The following is an 18,529-nucleotide window of genomic DNA, read 5'->3' on the forward strand; positions in this document are numbered from 1 at the left end:
TTTCGTATGGCTATATATATACAGGTCAAAATGAACCATATCGAAACTAGCCTATACATGTCATATGTCAAAAGTACAAACTTTTAAAATACCAAAACCATAACTGGATAGTGTGATGGGATCTCCGACGACTTCCAACCTAAGCGAGCCTTTGAAACACTATAAACATAGGAAAGAAAATAAAGTAAGCTATACAGCTTAGTCAGCTCATATGATAATATACTTAACTTATCAACTAACACATATTGAGCATTTACAAATTACAATGTTACTTAATTGCTTTCACCTTTATACCACGAATCAATACACATAGCTAACCAAGGGTCTCACAAGTTTTTTTTCCATTTCGTGTTCATACAGATCTAATATATTCGTACTAATTCATTCACATTTTCATATGCATAAGCAATTTAAGCTATCCCACATTCAATCCAATATTCATTACATATTCATAATCAATATAACTATATAGATTTCTCATATTTATCTACTTACTCATCATGTGAAATTCGATATCCTCAATAAGCATTTATATAAATCAAACACTTACATAAACTCAAACCTTTCCATGTAATATACATGAGCTCACATCTATTTATCAATCTTCTTTCATTTAATATACGTATGGGTATCGTACATACCGTCCCACTTATTTTGTTTACACTTTTATTCTCGCCTTAACTTTGCTGTTGAACCATTGAATTGCTAAGGATACTCAAAATCTCGTATAACTCGCACAATGCCATATCCCGATATGGTCTTACATGCTATCATATATCGATGCCAATAGCCCACTATGGTCTTACGAATCTCATATCGATGCCAATGTCCTGCACATGGTCTTACACGAATCATATACGATGCCCAGACATGGTCTTACACGTAATCTCATATCGATGCCAATTCCCAGACATGGTCTTACACGAATCATATACGATGCCAATGTCCCAGACATGGTCTTACACGTAATCTCATATCGATGCCAATGTCCCAGACATGGTCTTACACGAATTATATACGATGCCAATGTCCCAGACATGGTCTTACACGTCCGAAGTTCTAATATCATGTCATCAATATCAAATACATTTTCTAAGGTCCGTTCATAGCTATTGACTTCGTAATTAAATCATTTCATACACGAAACCAGTCATCCAATGCTCAAGTCAATTCAACAATTTATATTCATATACGAATCAAATTTGGCAACATATAATCATACACAAATCAATTTGGCAATGTATAACCATATATGAATCAAATTCGACAATGTATAATCATATACGAATCAATTCGGCAACCTATTTTCTTATATAAATCAACTTCGATAATGTATAACCATATACAAATAAATTTCAATAATGTATAATTATATACTAATTATTTCGCAACTTATATCCACATACAATTCTATTTCAACAATGGATAACCATATACAAATAAATTTCAGCAATGTATATAATATATACATTTAAATTAAAAAAAACATTTATTTACTTATGAACTTACCTCATTCGGAAACAAATGCATCAGAACGACTGTTCAACAACTTTCGACTTTTCCCAATTTACAATCGATTTATTCGTTTCAAATCAAAGCATAATAAATCAATTTATTAATTAATTCAAATACCATATCAAGTTCAAATTCAAATTATTCTACCATTTAATTACATTTTACATATTTGCACTCAACATTTACTCTCGTTACAATTAATCCCCAATTATAAATCATATTGTTTAATTATAATTAAGAAAGTCTCATTTCAACCAATTATTTCACAAGGTTCATTCTTCTCCACTTTTACTTTCTCGTTGTTGATACTGGTCAATCCCCAACAATTATTGACCTTCGGGAAGCTTTAGCAATTCAGTTAAGATTTGCACTTTTATACTAAAAATGTTCCAAACAGCAAGCATGTATTAAGATTAATTAATTTCAACTAGTAAAACATCTTTATTCATCACAAATTGGTTAACATCAACACAAACATGGCCATTTATTCAATTCAATTCAATTCCGGCATTTAATTAACCCGATATGGGTGGTGATAGCACATCAACACAACAGGAATTTAAATCAACCTATTGTACGTTCGTATATGGCCTTGACTAATTTTTTTTTGATACATTAAATCTATCTCATTTTAGACTAAAATAAACATTTTTAATGCAATACTGCAGATGACTTTCGGACACCATCACTCAGCTTAGATTAAAGCATCGGATACAAAAACTTTAGCCTTCATGTACAATTAATTTCAGCACTCAATTCCCTTAAATTTCAGCTTGAAAACAGTTAAATAGCAATTTTGCACAACATAGTCTTCATCCATTTAGACAACATTCTTTAACATCTAAATAAATCATTTTTTTATATCATTTGTTCATTAACAACTTTAACCATTATTAACATATATTTACAATCACGTAGACAACATTAATTGACGTCTGAACAACCATTTTTCTGCAGCATTAATACACCAAATAGCAGTCCTTAAAACAGCTTAAATACACCACTCTCTGACATCATTAATAACGTAATATTCAAACAACATCAATACCACAATCGGACAAAGATAAGCAAAATAATTTACAACACAACAAGGTAAAATTCAGAATGACAATTTAATGGTTCCAACACTTATCAAACACAAGAAAATAAAAGTTCAAGGAAAACTCACGGGGTTCCCAACACCGATTTTACCCATTCAATTTGCTCCTTCACTTTCTCTTTCTTTTTTTTCCCGCTCTGACCTTCTCCCACCTTGTTAGTTAAATACAATCAACCCCAAAGTTCTTGAAATGAAGTATAACAACACAAACATTCACTATTTCTTTTAACACAAGTGAGAAACTCGTCATCTACTAGACATGCAACATTTACAACTAGAAAAGAAGCTCTTCTCTTCTCCCACACATTCGGTCAAGCTCAATTCAACAATGCAACGAATTTTTTCAACAAAAGCAAGAGGCAAGGGAGAGTTTAGAAGAGTTACCCTTCTACTTGAAAATTTTAACTTCTAAGCAAACAAATTTCATGATTTTCCACTACATGCATGACCTCTCCTCTCTCGCTTCCTTTGAAAGAGACCCGAAGTAAAATAGACAAATAAAAGTTAAAGTCTTTCCTTTTCCTTGAGTTTCTCCCAAAACCAGATGAATATCCATGTGTTTTTACTATATGTTTTATTTTATTAACCATTTATTAATCATTTACCATATTTACCTTTATAATTTACCAATACCGTCCACACATTTATTCAATGGCCTAATTTCATTCTAAGGACTTTAAAATCAAGAAACCAAAGCAAATAAGTACTTTAACAATTAGAAAGCCACTATTGCATTTCATGCGATTTAATTCTTTTATCAAATTAACTAACCAATCGATAAAATTAAATCACAAAATTTTCACACATATCAAGTAACATACTGTAAATACCAAAAAAAAATATTAAAATAATTTTACAGTCTCAGATTTGTGGTTTTGAAACACTGCTCTGATTTTGCTAAAATCGGCCTGTTACAGCCAGATTCATTCCAGATAAAGTTTTCATGAAGCAAATTCTGAGATCTACCTGTAAATAGAGTATATATGTCCACATTTTGTTCATGGTTCACAACTTGCTTACTATTTCAGTTTGTGGGACAATCTTTGTTACTCCCGTAGAAAAGTTTGGGTGTTTAATGATTTTACAGATGCTATGTATAATGAAGATTTTATAGCCTTCTTGACGGGTGCACATGTTTATACCTTCGCTTTCATCGTTCTAATCTTGGAGACAGAATGCATTTTCTCGTTTTTCTCTCTTGATTTTTGCTTTTATTAGCTGCTGAAGTGAACCATCTTTTGGAATCTGTGGTTGTCTTAGGTACTGGTCCTTTTGAAATTTAGTATAGTGCTTTATTTTGTTACAGCTGAGGTTGTGGCAGGATCAACAGCATGGTTGGGTCGAGGTCATTCTTGTGTATGTGCTCAGAGTAGAGAGAGTGATGCTCGTCCATCATTTGATTTAACTCCTTCCCAAGTAATGTCTATGATCGGGTTCACCTGTTCATCTCGACGTTGTCATCTATGATGGTCATTTGCCCATTTCATCTGTAATATGTGAATTCCTATCTCCAAAGAAATAGAAATCTGATGATAGGATATCTCATAAAGTTTTCCTGCTACTTTGTATACCATTGATTACTTTAACTAATGAGATTCTCCTGTTGCTTAATGCTATCTTCTGAACCTCATGTTGCTATACTCTATAGATGTCATTTTGTGACCTTACATAGTGGCTACTTTTCTTGCAACATGATTACTCGTATAGTACTCCAATCATGTATAATGTCATTTTATTTTCATTTTCATTTTCGATTATCTTTGCAAATATTTTTTGTTTGAACGAATAATCTTCAGAAAATGGATTTTAACGCGGTGGAGGAAGAGGAATTTGAATTCTCAAGAAACTATTTCTTAGCAAAAGAAATGGGCAGTTCTGGGAAGAAATCTGCTCGTAAACTCAGTGATATGAACGTCGTTGATGAACAGGTATTTTGCCTCATTGAATCCCCATCTCGAAAAAAGTTTTTTTTATTCTATTAAATTTTGTCGTTTTAAAATTGCAGAAACTTAGAAAAGCTTCAGCTAATATTGAACAAAAGCATCAAAACGACGTTGCAGATTTAATAAATAGTTGCAAAAGTTTATACCCAAAATGGGTTTTTGATCTCAGGTAATTTAAAACTCTTATTTACTTAATGGTGTAATTTTGAATTTCATTGGAAACTTTAATTTGTTAGAATTTGATCCTCTTAATTTGCAAAAATTGGAAATTTGATCCTGTTTTTGGTGCATACATGCACTTGAACAGTTGGTTTTTGCTAATTTGTTTTGATCTTCAATAGTTTAAAACTCTTATTTACTTAATGGTGTAAGTCTGAATTTCATTGGAAACTTTAATTTGTTAGACTTCCATCCTCTTATTTTATAAAAATTGAAAATTTAGTCTGGTTTTTGGTGAATATATGAACTTGAATTGTTAATTTGTGCTAATTTGTTGCATTTAAAATGTTATAAAAATTGACAAGTTGGTCCTGCTTTTGGTAAATACATTATACATGAACTTGAATTGTTAATTTTGCTAATTTTTGCATGTAAATTGTTGAAATGATGATTTTTATATGTAAATTGTTGAAATGATGATTTTTATATCTCCTTAAATATTAAATATTGAAATGTTCTACTAATGTTACCCAAAATGGGTTTAGGGTTTTAAAATTGAAAATTGAAAATTTAGTCCGGTTGTTGGTAAATGCATGAACTTGAACCATTTATTTTTGCTAATTTGTTGCATATAAGTTGTTATAAATATTGAAAAATTAGTCTAATTTTTGGTAAATACATGAACTTGAACCATTGATTTTTGTTAATTTGTTGCATATAAATCGTTATAGAAATTGAAGATTTAGCCCTATTGTCGGTAAATATATGAACTATGAATAGTTGATTTTTGCTAATTTGTTTCACATAAACTGTTGTAAGATTGATTTGTGTTAATTTCTTGCATATAAATTATTGAAATGTTGATTTTTATAATTCCTTACATATTATTTTTATTCCAAAGTGTTACCTTGAAAGTTTGTATTGGCTTAATTTTCCAGTACTTATTGCGTGTATGTCTTGCTTGAAGGCCTCTCCTTTAGGCATGTGATAAAAGGCTAGCACTTTTTGGTAGCAAGGATGAAAAGTGGAAAGACAAAAAAAAGTATTAATTTAATGATTACAAATACCTTTGTTATAAATTTCTACCATTAGATTAAATAGTTTGCCATCCTTACTGCACATAACCTAAACGATTTTAAAGTGTTGATTTAACTGTCTCTCTCTCTTATATTTATATGGTTTTGATCTTGTTAATTTGCTTGTTTAGACCATATGACTAGCATTTGGATTACCTTCCATTGAATGTTTTTTTTGTATAAAGTTATTTATGTTGGCATCTTCTTTTTTCTTTTTAGGCACTTAGATTAAGGTCGAATGAGCTAAAATTGGAGAGGCAATTGGAGAACACAGAGGCTGAAATTTTTTCTTTCAAGTATGTTGTAGTTTTTCTTTACCAAAGGGCTTGTGATCTACATTTTCAGGCTGAAATGTTTAATGTTGTTTCCTTCCGTTTGCTATATATTATAATGTTTAGACTTTCATTTGGATATATTTTCATGTTGATTCTTCTAATAGTTATAGGACATCTTATTCATTCGAATTTTGCGAAAGAAAATGTCTAGCCTAGAGAAAGAGCGTCGGATTTTCTATCAACCATTGAAGCACTTAAAGAAGGTAAGTACGCTAATAGCTAGGCGTTTTAATGATAATAATATGTTTGTTGTATAAGATCTTAAAAAGAATAGAATTTAACATATTTTTTTGGAATTCAAAATTTTAAAAGTAGTTAAATTAAATTTGCAATTTATGCATAGTACAAGGATTAATGACATAAATTGAGTTTATTTTTAACATTGAATGATTTCTTTTGTGAATGTGGTTTGAAAAAGAAAAGAAAAGAGAGAAAATATTCGGTAAAAGTGGCGTTTAGCCTTTAACTTTTAAAAGGTTGAATCTATTCAATGCTTTTCTCTTCTCCGCCCTTGACAAAGACATTCGTTTGACAGGATAATTTGGAAACCTGTTGCAAGAGAAGGACATTTAGGTGATCTAGTCTGTTGCTTGCGAATTTGCGTGTATTTTGTGTAGTTTAAGTTGTGAACATTGGGTTTTGATTTGTCATGTGAACAAATATGATGAATCTGAAGTGCATTTCTATTCTTCTATTTGCAGTTAAGATTTGAAATTGAAGACAAAGCAAGGAGACTTCTAAGTAATGTGTCATTTTTGTTGAAACCAGGGGGTTATTTTTTCGGTATTACTCCTGAAAAAGTGATTGCTAAAAACTGCTATTTCTGGATTTGTGTATTTTCCTTCCTTTTTTTCTTGTGGTTACTGTTGTCCCTCTTTCTGGGAGGTAATTGTGTAAACATTTTAGTGTGCTTTAGTTCTTGTAAGAATATTTTTAACATTGTTAATTTTAATATTATTGTAAGAATATTTTGAATTATAATTCAGTTATCAATTTATATCATATATCTTTCATTGAATTTGAAGTATCATTTAAATTTGTCGTTTTTGGTTGGATTTTATGTTACAGGAAGGATTGTATACGGATGAAAATCGGGTGTTACAAATTTGCCAAAATTAGTGGCATTTTTCCATAAACGCGGCTAAAGAACCATACTTTTAGCGGCGTTTGTGATAAAAGTGCCGCTAAAGATCATGTTCTTTAGCGGCATTTGTGGGTAAAGTGCCGCTAAAGATCATGTTCTTTAGCGGCGTTTGTTGGTAAAGCGACGCTAAAGGTCATGTTCTTTAGCGGCGTTTGTGGTAAAGTGCCGCTAAAGCTCATGTTCTATAGCGGCGTTTGTGGGAAAAGCACCGCTAAAAGTCATGATCTATAGCAGCGTTTGTGGGAAAAGCGTCGCTAAAAGTCATGATCTATAGCGGCGTTTGTGGGAGAAGCACCGCTAAAGGTCATGACTTTTAGCTGCGTTTATTTCTAAAAATGCCGTAAACGTTAGCAACATTGTCAATAGCGGCATTTTTTGCGCTAAAAAGCGCCGCTAAAAGTCTATTTTGGTGTAGTGGACCCGATAGGTTCTTGTAATGTTAGCAGTAATACTAGAACGATTCCAATGTTACAAACAATAAGTGGCACCTAGTAATGCATCATTGCTGCCTAAGTCACAAGAAATCATGATTCGACATAACCTTTTTATGATTAACCTTTCATGCAATAATCCTTAAGTCCTTTATCTCTGGATTGGACACAAGTCATGGAATAGTCACACTTGCATAGTCCATTCCATGTTCCTTGATATCTTAAGTAGACTATGATATACTAATAAGTATGACATCTCATATCAGTTTATTTGAGCATGGTCATGCATTTCTAGTCTCACTCAATCAAGTGGCCTAAGATATTACTCCCATTATGTAGGAGGGACTTATCCTATATCGATCAACCATATCCCTCTACACAGATCATGGTATATCCAACATCAGCCTTTATAGAACAATCAGTTACAGTGTACGTTTGACTATATCAAAATATACAACTCACGATGTTGGGATTATAATGATCTCAAGTCTGAGAATCATATACATATTAATCACTATGAGTAATGTTGTGACAATTACATAATAATCCAAGAAACACACTCATAACGGGTCAGTCCAATATGTTGTTCTCTAACACACATATTCATGCATCGATTTTGACATTCCATATCAATGACAACTCTTTATCATCAATCAACTACATGTTAGTCTTAATGCATTATTGTTGTCCTAGCCAACAATAATACTTGACTAAGGACCTTTTAAGAATAATCATATTATTCTCGGGACATTATTATAAAACAGTTTACTTATACACACAGAAAAGAAACTGAAATAATAATGGTAACGCCTTATATTAATAAACATGATAAATCAAGTATATTATTACAACCATCTCATGATTGATCTTTGGGCATACTCTAATAAGTACCAGTCGAGGAGATCGAGGTTAGGCCAGATCTGACCTTCGAGGAGGAGCCAGTGCATATATTGGACCGTGAAGTTAAAGTACTAAGGAGGGAATCTATTCCACTAGTCAAAGTGCTTTGGCGTAATCACAATTCAGAAGAGGCCACGTGGGAACCCGAAGAGGCGATGTGACAATAATACCCTCTTCTTTTCTGACCATGTAAATTTCGAGGCCAAAATTTTTTTAAGGAGGTAGAGCTGTAACGCCTCAAAAATTTAAGTTTTTAATTTTTGCATGTTTTGACACAACTACTTGTTTACTTCAGTGGTTAAGTAATTTGGGTGTGTTTGGGAGTGTTTGAGGAGCCTGGGTTCAAGTCTTTGCCTTTGCAGAATTTTTAGTTTTGCTTTTAAATAAATCTGGACATTGGTATATAGGCCTTATAATTAATAGTGTTTGTTTTATGACACAAGAAGAGCTTATGGTCTAGTGGTAAGGTGGCGTGTTGTGTAATTGTGAGGTCTGAGGTTCAAGTCCTAGGTTGCACAATGGAGAATTTATTTTGCTGATTGAGCTGGGTAGGTGGTAGAGTTGGACTAAAATACTGCTAAATAGAGTTTGAATTGGTCATAGAGAGAGTTGCGAAGAATTTGGTGGAGTAAATCAATGAGGGATAAGGGGAGAGATATTAGGAGAAAATAAAGGAATTTTATTAGAGGGGAGATGTTGTGCCATTTGGGGGACTTTAGCTTTGAGTATTCGGCTAAGGGGGAAAAAGGTTGCCATTTTTAGCTTTTTGAGGGACTTTTTTGGGGTAGCATCTACCGAAAATTGGTCTTTAGGCATTAGAGTATCGGTTTTAGGGTTATTTTTGTTTCTCTCTGCCGAATTTAGCAACTTTGGGAAGTACCTCTCGGGTTGTCAACTTTCTTTTCTGCTCTCCCCTCTTCTCTTGTTGTTGAACCCTCTCTCTTCTCTTCTCTTCTCTTCTCTTCTCTTCTCTTCTCTTCTCTTCTCTTCTCTTCTTTTCTTCTCCTCTTCATTCTAGGGCTTCAAGTGTTGTTGACTACCAGTAAAGTGTTATGCTCTTCACTCTGTTCTCTTCTTTCTCTTTTTCCTAAAACGGAATACCCTCCTTCATAATCTTTGATTATCGACTGCTGATGTTTTCCTCTCAATGTGCTGCTTGTTGCAGTTTCAGGGTTTTCCTCGAGGAGGGGTGGAGTGTAAGTGATATTAAAGTCGTTGAAACACTCTCTTATTCTTTGATCAAGGTAAGTAGGCTAGTCTTGCTTTTAAGTGTAGGCCGAATGTTCCTATGGTTCTATAAATGATCATGTGAGGATTTCAACCACATGGTTAAACAATATTATTTAATGAAATTCGTTTGTACTACAGATATCCGTCAAAAAGATTGAAGTCTACTTTCGTCAATAGTATAGGTGGGTTAATTTATTTTTGACTAATCGAGACAAGTTTTAATTTCAGTGTTGGTTAAAGGTATAAAGAGGGAGTTTAACCCTATTGTTCAGCGACTTACGGAAAACCTTATTTGAATGTAGGCTTTGGTGTTCGTGGATCTTGGTGCAGTTTCACGATCAGGTGTGTAATCACCCCACTGCAACCATAGATTGGCGAAAAGTCGAAAAGTCGTAAATACGGTATTTGAGTCCACACGGGCGTGCGATTGCTCGAGTGGTAAGCCCAACTTGCGATTTGTGGGCAAAAGACCGAAATACCCTGGAGGGTAAAATGATCGAAATACCCCTAGAGGGTAAAATGATCGAAATACCCCTAGAGGGTCAAATGACTGAAATACCCCCGTAGGGTAAAATAACTGAAATACCCCCGGATGGTAAAATGACCGAAATACCCTAAAAGGGTAAAATGACCAAAATACCCCCAAAAGGTAAAATGACTAAAATACCCCCATAGGGTAAAATGACTGTTATACCCCTAGGAGATGAAATGGCCATTATAGCCTTATGATATGTATGGTTGATTTATTCTATGATATATATATATGACTGTTACTGAGTATGACGTTCTGCATTCACGTATGATTTATGACATGACATACTACATGGGGTTAGGATACTGGTATGGGGGAAGTATACTGTATTGGTGACTTTGCTGCGATATTGGGGTGTTGGCTGGGTGGGTCTTTTTTATCCCCACATGGTGTGTTGGTGGTACGGAGTGGTGTGTTGGCTGGATTGGGATGCGTTGCATTATTGGACTGTACTGGGCTAAGGCCCACACTATTACTGTATTGGGCTAAGGCCCACATTGTTATTGTTTTGGTCTAAGGCCCATATCTGTATTATTATCAGACAGGCTCAGCCCATCGACATCTTGATGACTCTTGATTGATGATTAGGGCATTACACGCTGAGTTTTGTAAACTCACCCTCTCCATTTAACTGTGCAGGTAATCCTCAGCCTTCGGCGATTTGGTGTTGCGAGAGACTCAGAGGTGGTCATACGACTGCTGCTGTTCACGCTTGCTTTTATTTTAATTTAAATTATAAGTTGGGTTTTATTTTTGTAATAAGGCCTTTGAGTTCGTTTAAATTTTTAATTGGGTTTTTACTTACATATTTTAAACAGCTAGATAGGAGAAGATGACTTTTAAAAAAATAATTACTGATTTCAAAGACACGAGTTTTAAACAATAGAATTTAAAAAGCTTCCGCGATTTTAGACCAACTTATTAAAAAAATATCAGATAACAAGACAAACGTTTTGTCTAGTTGATTTGTTAAGTAATTAATAAAGAAGGTTTATTGTAAGCTTAGAAACAAACTTTTACCAACGATTTAAATTTTCGAAAGACACTTCAATGTGACACGTCAGATTCGACCATAACGTCTAGGTCGAGTTTAGGGTGTTACAAGGTTTGCCCATCATCACCTTGGGACACGCAGAGAACCCCAGTCGATAAATGTGGCTCATCCACCCTTTCCAGAATGTTCCATAGCCATGGACTTTTCTTCAAAATTTTCATATCAAAATTAGTGTTTATTGTCCCAACGGACTTATTTTCTTAACCAAATCATACCTCAATACATGCTTCATACACATCAACACAATCACATCACATAGTATACATTCCAGGCACACACACACATAGTTGCTTCACAAAATCACATACACCTATACACACAATTCATCATATTCTAGACTCATAAGGATCTATGTTATACCAGCCCATTTTTTAGTGGTGTCCAAAACAGTGATTTTGAAACCACAAATCCGATGAGTAAGTCCATAAATACTATTATTTAATATTTATGAGTCAATATAGAAATATATTGAACTTTGATTTTATTATTTTTTCTAAGTGAACAAATAGTTAGGTACAAATGGTTAGGTACAAATGGTTTGTCCCTAAAGTTAAGTGGTTTTGGAAAATAAGGTTTTGGGACCTCATTTTTGCAAACTGAGATTGTAAATATTTTTATTAAATATTTACAAAGTTACCATATAGGTATTTTTAAACTTGACCCGAAATTTTGATTTTGGATAGTTAATTAAGGAAAAGGGACTAAATTGTGAAAGATGTAAAACTTAATCGCTAATGAATTTTATTGATTAAATGACTTAATTAATGAAAGGGGAGGACCTAAATTATAACTAGACCTTAATAGAAATATGTGGACGGTTAATGCTTTGTTTTTATCTAAAGTAAGTGTTATTATTAATGAATTAAAATTTAAAAATGAATAAAACATTAAAAATTTAAGGAAGCCACCATCATTTTTTCATCTTTCTTCTTCATCTTTAGAACTAAAACTGTATTGAATATATCAACCTTTCAGTCATTTTTCTAGCTTTGCATGATCAAGAAATAAATCATTCGGTCAATAATCGTGGGAAAGAAAAAGTCATCGAGTAGTCATCATCGATGTGTTGGTAGCTATTTTATTTGGGTAAGTTCATAATTCTTTAACTTATTAGTTATTGTTTTGTGATTTAATAGTTATCTATATATGTTGTGATTGAGTTCATTTTTTTGGTAATTGATAAATGATGAATTGGATTAATTGATATATAGTAATTAATGAAATGATTTGAATTACCATGTTAGCTAAGTTAATGATTATGATTGTAAATGGAAACTATATGGATACATTCTTGTAATGGTATGATATGAAGAAAGTTAAATGAATTGGAACATATATTGGCTCATATGAACCTTGTGAAAGCTTAGGATACAAATGACATGTCATTAGGGTTATCACAGTTCGGGTGCTGGTCTTAAATGTCCTACCGATGGCTGAGGTCCTGCATTTGTTGTAGATTCTCCACAGCTCGTGTGAGCATATACAGTTACAGTTACAATTACAGGCACACTTTGCATAAGCATTGCTCCCATATATCTAACGTTACTTTATTTAGTTCATCGGGTGTTAAATGTATAAAATGAAACATAATATACACAAATAGTTATATGGAATTAGACATTGAATAGAGAAAATTATATGAAATGTTGAAACGAAATGTTATATAAAGAATTATTATGTGTTAATTGTTTAAATGAAATATTTAAATCAAATGGTTATACAAAATGGTTATATGAAATGATTGCATGAAATGGTTATATGAATTGGTTATATGGAAATAGATGTATGAATTGGGACATTAGATATGGATATTTGAAATGGAATGTGAGTTGTTAATTGATAGGTGATGGTTGAATTAAGTTTTAAATGTGTTTATTTGTGATATTTTATGACATGGTAAGAAAATTTCATGTTATGTTTATATGAACTCACTAACCTTGTAAGACTTGTGATGTCTATAGGTTAATAATGAACTCATGATCTTGTTATGGTATTTAGTTGAGAAGTGTTTAAGTTACAACCGTTGCGGTAAGTTAAAGTTTATATTTAATACGATCTTATTAAGCTTTATGTAAGCTTACCTCGTGTTGGTTTTTCTTCCTTGTAGATCGTCGAATTTGGGCTATTGATTGAATTTCTTTTGCAGATCACACTATCCGGTAACTTATTCGGTAATTAATTGTTCCTTATGGTCTGGTTATAAATGGCATGTAAATAGGGCTTTGGTATATATAGGTTATGATTATTTAGTTATGTTTTGTACCATTTGAAATATGTAATATGTGTTTTGATGTAAATCCTTAATGGCATTTTGGTTGGTTTGTTATTTGATAGCATAAAAGTGTGTTTGAAATATAATGCATTGTTGGATTGTTAAATTGGTACATACATGATAGGTTAATTGATGAGCCTCAAGTAATGATTTTGGGTATTTGGTGATAGATGTTCATTTGGTGAATGTATAAGCACGAAAGCTAATTTTCTCAAGTTTAAATGGTTGATGTTTATGTTTATAATGTGGTACTAATGAGCATACATTGGTTAGAAAATTAGGTTGAATGATTTGGTATGTTTTTAGCATGTTTGAATGCATTTTGAATAGGTGAAAATAGTTAGAAATGGTATGGTTTGGTACCTAAGAAATGATGTTTGAAGTGGCTTTGTTTTGAAGTTATTTAGGTGCACACGGCTTGTGACACAATCTTCCACATGGCCATGTGTCCCACACGGTTGTATGACACGGTCGCGTGGTTGCTTCATTTACTTTTGGTGCTGGACTTTTCACACAAGCACAGTTAGTTACACGGCCTAGGGACACGGCTATGTGACCCTATTTTCGATTTGTACACGGTTTCAGCACACGATTAAACGGCCTAGGGACACGACCATGTGACCCTATTTTCGATTTGTACACGGTTTAAGCACCTGAGCGTGTGAAGTAGCCACACGGCAACATTTTGGGCCACACAGGCTGGCCTTTGTCACACGGCCTAGCCACACAGTCGCGTGACCCTTGTTTTTAGTTTTTCTCATATTTTTCTGTTTTGATCCAAATTAGTCCATGTTTGTTTCCAAACTTTTTTTAAGGTCCTATGGACCCAATTTAAGTTTCGTTTCACATATATGCTCTGAATAATGATTGACTATTAATCTGTGATGATTAAAATTGAGATATGAATTGTTTTGATTTATAATTGAATTGAAAATTTGAAAATATTGCAAATTATTCCTAGTTAAATTCGGATGGTATTGGAGCATACATAAACTCGTATATGATCTAATAACTAACATATTTGTTAATCATAAATTGAATTGACTATGTTTGGATGATTTTTGTTAAATTTGAGCAATAATTATGCATTAATGAATTATTCTATGTTTATTTGAGATAATCAATGTGATTTGAATGTGTTCTATTCTGGTTATGACTATAGCATTCCATAACTCGGGTCTGACAATCGGATCAGGTTATGGGTGTTACATATGTCCGGAAATATACACTTATTTTCCAACAATCATTCATGTACTCACTCTGTTTTCAGGAACATCAATCACAAACAATCTACTTATACGAACTTGTATGAGTCAATATTAGAGACTCATCTTGCAAAAGGTCAAAATCCTTATTTTTGAGCATCTTTCACAAAACTGCAGCATCAACTGCATAAAAGAACATGGATCCACCATTAAAACCCCTTTATGGACAGATTGTTATGATTTAATCTATAAATAACCCTCATGCATGGCCTTTTAATCATAACTTCTTACATATATATATATCATAGTACCCTTACTCTTAGTATTCAAAGTTGTTAGACTTACTAGGAGATAGAACATCCTCTTTTTATACCCAAGAATCCTTAGCTTCTAGTTTACATAAGAATAACAACCAACAATAACATTTGATATTTAAGAATTTAAGTGTAACAACTCGTTTTTAGTCTTTGTCGAAAAAGTGGTTTTAGGACCACAATTCGACAAATAAGACAATAAATATTATTTATTTAATATTTACAAGAATCTATTAGTCATATAAAAAATTGGTTAAGAAATTTTCACGTTTTAATAGTTAATTAAGTAAAAAGGGTTTAATCGTAAATGGTGAAAAGTTAATATTTATTAGTTAAAGTGTTGATTGACATAAAGATGTAAATTTGTGGATTTAAAAGGTTAAAATGTGAGATTAATTTTGTAAATTCACATTGATAAGGGTTATAGGCTTAAATTAAATATTTAAGCCATTTGAGTTGTTAATTGAATGAAATTTTTTATTTAGATCAAGAAACAAACCCATCGGACATTTATCGCGGGAAAGCCAAAGTAGCAGAATAATCATCGATCTCGTGTTGGAATAGATTTTACCTAGGTAAGTTCGTATTTCAATTTAAGTAGTTCATTTGATATATAGAAGTGAATTGTTATTTATATGTACATATCTATAAAAGGGAAAAAGACCATGATTGAAAGATATCATGGCATTATAATCGAAAAGGAAAAGACCATGGTTCCAAGATACTATGGCGTTAAACCAGAATGGATAAGACCCTGGTTGAAAGATACTAAGGCACTATACCAGAAAACGATCAAGTCCATAGGTTAAAAATACTATGGCGTCATTTCGGGATTGTGTAAGATCTTGGTTGAAAGATACCATGGCATTCTCGAAACAAGGAAAAGTTTGAAAAGGATATCAAATGACACTACACCAAAATAGGCTTTTAGCGGCATTTTTAGCGGCGTTTGGACAAAAAACGCCGCTAAAGATCGATCATTAGCGGCGCATTATGGAAAACGCCACTGCATATAAGCATTAGTGGCGTTTTTGAGAAAGCGCCGCAAAAAAACTAATCCCAACGACGTCGTTTCCCAAGCTTTCGGGGATTTAGCAGCGTTTTTCGTAAAGCGCCGCAAAAAAACCTAAGCCCAATGACGCCGTTTTCGAGCTTCGATTTAGCGTTTATAAGAAAGCCGCTAATGCTCAGGATTTAGCGTTTGGGAAAGCGCCAAAAAACCTAAGCCCAACGATTGCTCGAGCTTTCGGGATTTAGCGGCGTTTTGAAGAAAGCGCTCATGCTCAGGCTTTAGCGGCGTTTTGGGAAAGCGCATAAAAAACCTAAGCCCAACGACGCTTTTCGAGCTTCGAGGATTTAGCGGCGTTTTGGAAAAGCGCTAAAAATATTTTATCTTAATTGGTTTATTCATATTAAATAAAATTCAATTTATTTCTAATTGAATATTTAAAATCTTGAAAAAAAATAATGACACGTAGAAATAATTTGAAATAAAACACATGGAAAAATTAAAATATTATTATTTAAAATAATTGTAAAAGAGATAATAATAAATTTGTTTAGGGTTTTTGGTTTAGGGTATATGATTTATTTAAGATTTAAGGCCGGTTTAGGAGTTCATATTTTAAGGTTTAGGGAGTATGGGTTTAGGGATTATGGATTAAGGGTTGGGATTTAAGGTTTAGGGGTTAAAGGGTTAGGGGTTTAGGGATTAAAAGTTAGGGATTCAGGGGTCGAGTTAGGGTTTTGGGTTTAGATTAATTATTTTTTAATTTATATTTGAAATATGTTCTTATATAATTGTAAAAGAGAAATAATAAATTTGTTTAGGGTTTTTAGTTTAGGGTATATGATTAATTTAAGATTTAAAGCCGGTTTAGGGTTCATATTTTAAGGTTTAGGGAGTATGGATTTAGGGATTATGAATTAGGGATTATGGTTTAAGGGTTGGGATTTAAGGTTTAGGGGTTAGGGGTTTAGGGGTTTAGGGGTTAGATGTTAGGGGTTAAGAGTTAGGGATTTAAGGTTTAGGGATTCAAGGGTCGAGTTAAGATTTTGAGTTTAGATTAATTATTTTTTTAATTTATATTTTAAATATGTTCTTATATAATTGTAAACAATTATAAAAAAAAAAATTAGAATAGCAAAACGGCGTCGTTTTGTTCAAAATGAAAAAATTTTGCGGCGCTTTATAAGAAGCGCCGCTAAAGGTAAGCAATAGCGGCGTTTTCTATAAAAACGCCGCAAAAAATAAATCAATTTATAAAAAAAATAAAAAAATTTAGAATAGCAAAACGGCGTCATTTTGTTCAAAATAAAAAATTTTTACGGCGCTTTATAAGAAGCGCCGCTAAAGGGCAAAAAATAAATCAATTTATAAAAAAATAAAAAAATTTAGAATAGTAAAAGCGCTGTTTTGTTCAAAATGAAAAATTTTATGCTAAGAAGCCGCTAAAGGTAGCAATAATAGCGTTTTATAGAAAACGCCAAAAAAAAAAATTAATTTATAAAAAAATAAAAAAATTTAGAATAGCAAAAGCAGTGTCGTTTTGTTCAAAATGAAAAAATTTTGCGGCGCTTTATAAGAAGTTACCGCTAAAAGAAGAAAATAGCGTTTTTTATAAAAACGCAAAAAAATAAATCAATTTATAAAAAAATAAAAAATTTAGAATAGCAAAACGCATTGTTTTGTTCAAAATGAAAAAATTTTATGGCGCTTTATAAGAAGCTAGCTAGCTAAAAGTAATAATAGCGTTTTCTATAAAACGCGCAAAAAATAAATCAATTTATAAAAAAATAAAAAATTTAGAATAGCAAAACAGAGTCGTTTTGTTCAAAATGAAAAAATTTTGCGACGCTTTATAAGAAGAGCCGCTAAAGGTAAGCAATAGCGGCGTTTTCTATAAAAACGCCGCAAAAAATAAATCAATTTATAAAAAAATAAAAAAATTTAGAATAGCAAAACGGCGTCGTTTTGTTCAAAATGAAAAAATTTTGCGGCGCTTTATAAGAAGCGCCGCTAAAGGTAAATAAAAAAAAATTTAGCAGAGTAAAACAGCGGAATTTAATTTTTAGTGGCATTTTTATTGAAAACGCCACAAAAGTTATATAATTAGTGGCGTTTTTTATAAGCGCCGCAAATATTACAATACTAAAACGGGGTCGTTTTCTTCCCCAAATCAGATTTGACTTAAAAAAACTTAAAACTGGGCGGGGTTTTGTGTTACCAAATGCCGCCAACCTCCCCCCCCCCCAAAGTTCTGAAAACAAAATCCTTCACTTCAAAATTTCGCTTTCCCTCACTTCAAATATCGCCGGCG

General features: G+C 32.6%; 1 protein-coding gene across 2 annotated transcripts; it reads left to right on the forward strand.

Moving 5' to 3' along the window:
* Nucleotides 1-3,808: 3,808 nt before the first annotated feature.
* LOC105780704 (origin of replication complex subunit 2) lies at nt 3,809-6,088 on the forward strand. Of its 2 annotated transcripts, XM_052629922.1 has the most exons (4): nt 3,809-4,030; nt 4,411-4,542; nt 4,620-4,726; nt 6,012-6,088. In XM_052629922.1, the coding sequence occupies exons 2-4, from the start codon at nt 4,414-4,416 to the stop codon at nt 6,022-6,024; spliced, it is 249 nt and encodes an 82-aa protein (XP_052485882.1). In that variant the 5' UTR covers nt 3,809-4,030; nt 4,411-4,413; the 3' UTR covers nt 6,025-6,088. The 2 variants fall into 2 exon arrangements, with proteins under 2 accessions (XP_052485882.1, XP_052485881.1); XM_052629921.1 differs by having other exon boundaries at nt 3,809-4,542.
* The last annotated feature ends 12,441 nt before the right edge of the window (nt 6,089-18,529 follow it).

This window comes from Gossypium raimondii, chromosome 4 (genome assembly GCF_025698545.1).
Source record: "Gossypium raimondii isolate GPD5lz chromosome 4, ASM2569854v1, whole genome shotgun sequence".
NCBI classification, from domain to species: Eukaryota; Viridiplantae; Streptophyta; class Magnoliopsida; order Malvales; family Malvaceae; genus Gossypium; species Gossypium raimondii.

What these genes read in the sequence shown, in the direction of transcription:
- LOC105780704 (XM_052629921.1), top strand. Translation starts at nt 4,414, where the DNA reads ATGGATTTTAACGCGGTGGAGGAAGAGGAATTTGAATTCTCAAGAAAC. An exon ending in TGAACGTCGTTGATGAACAG is followed by an intron (nt 4,543 to 4,619) that starts GTATTTTGCCTC and finishes TTAAAATTGCAG; the next exon opens with AAACTTAGAAAAGCTTCAGC.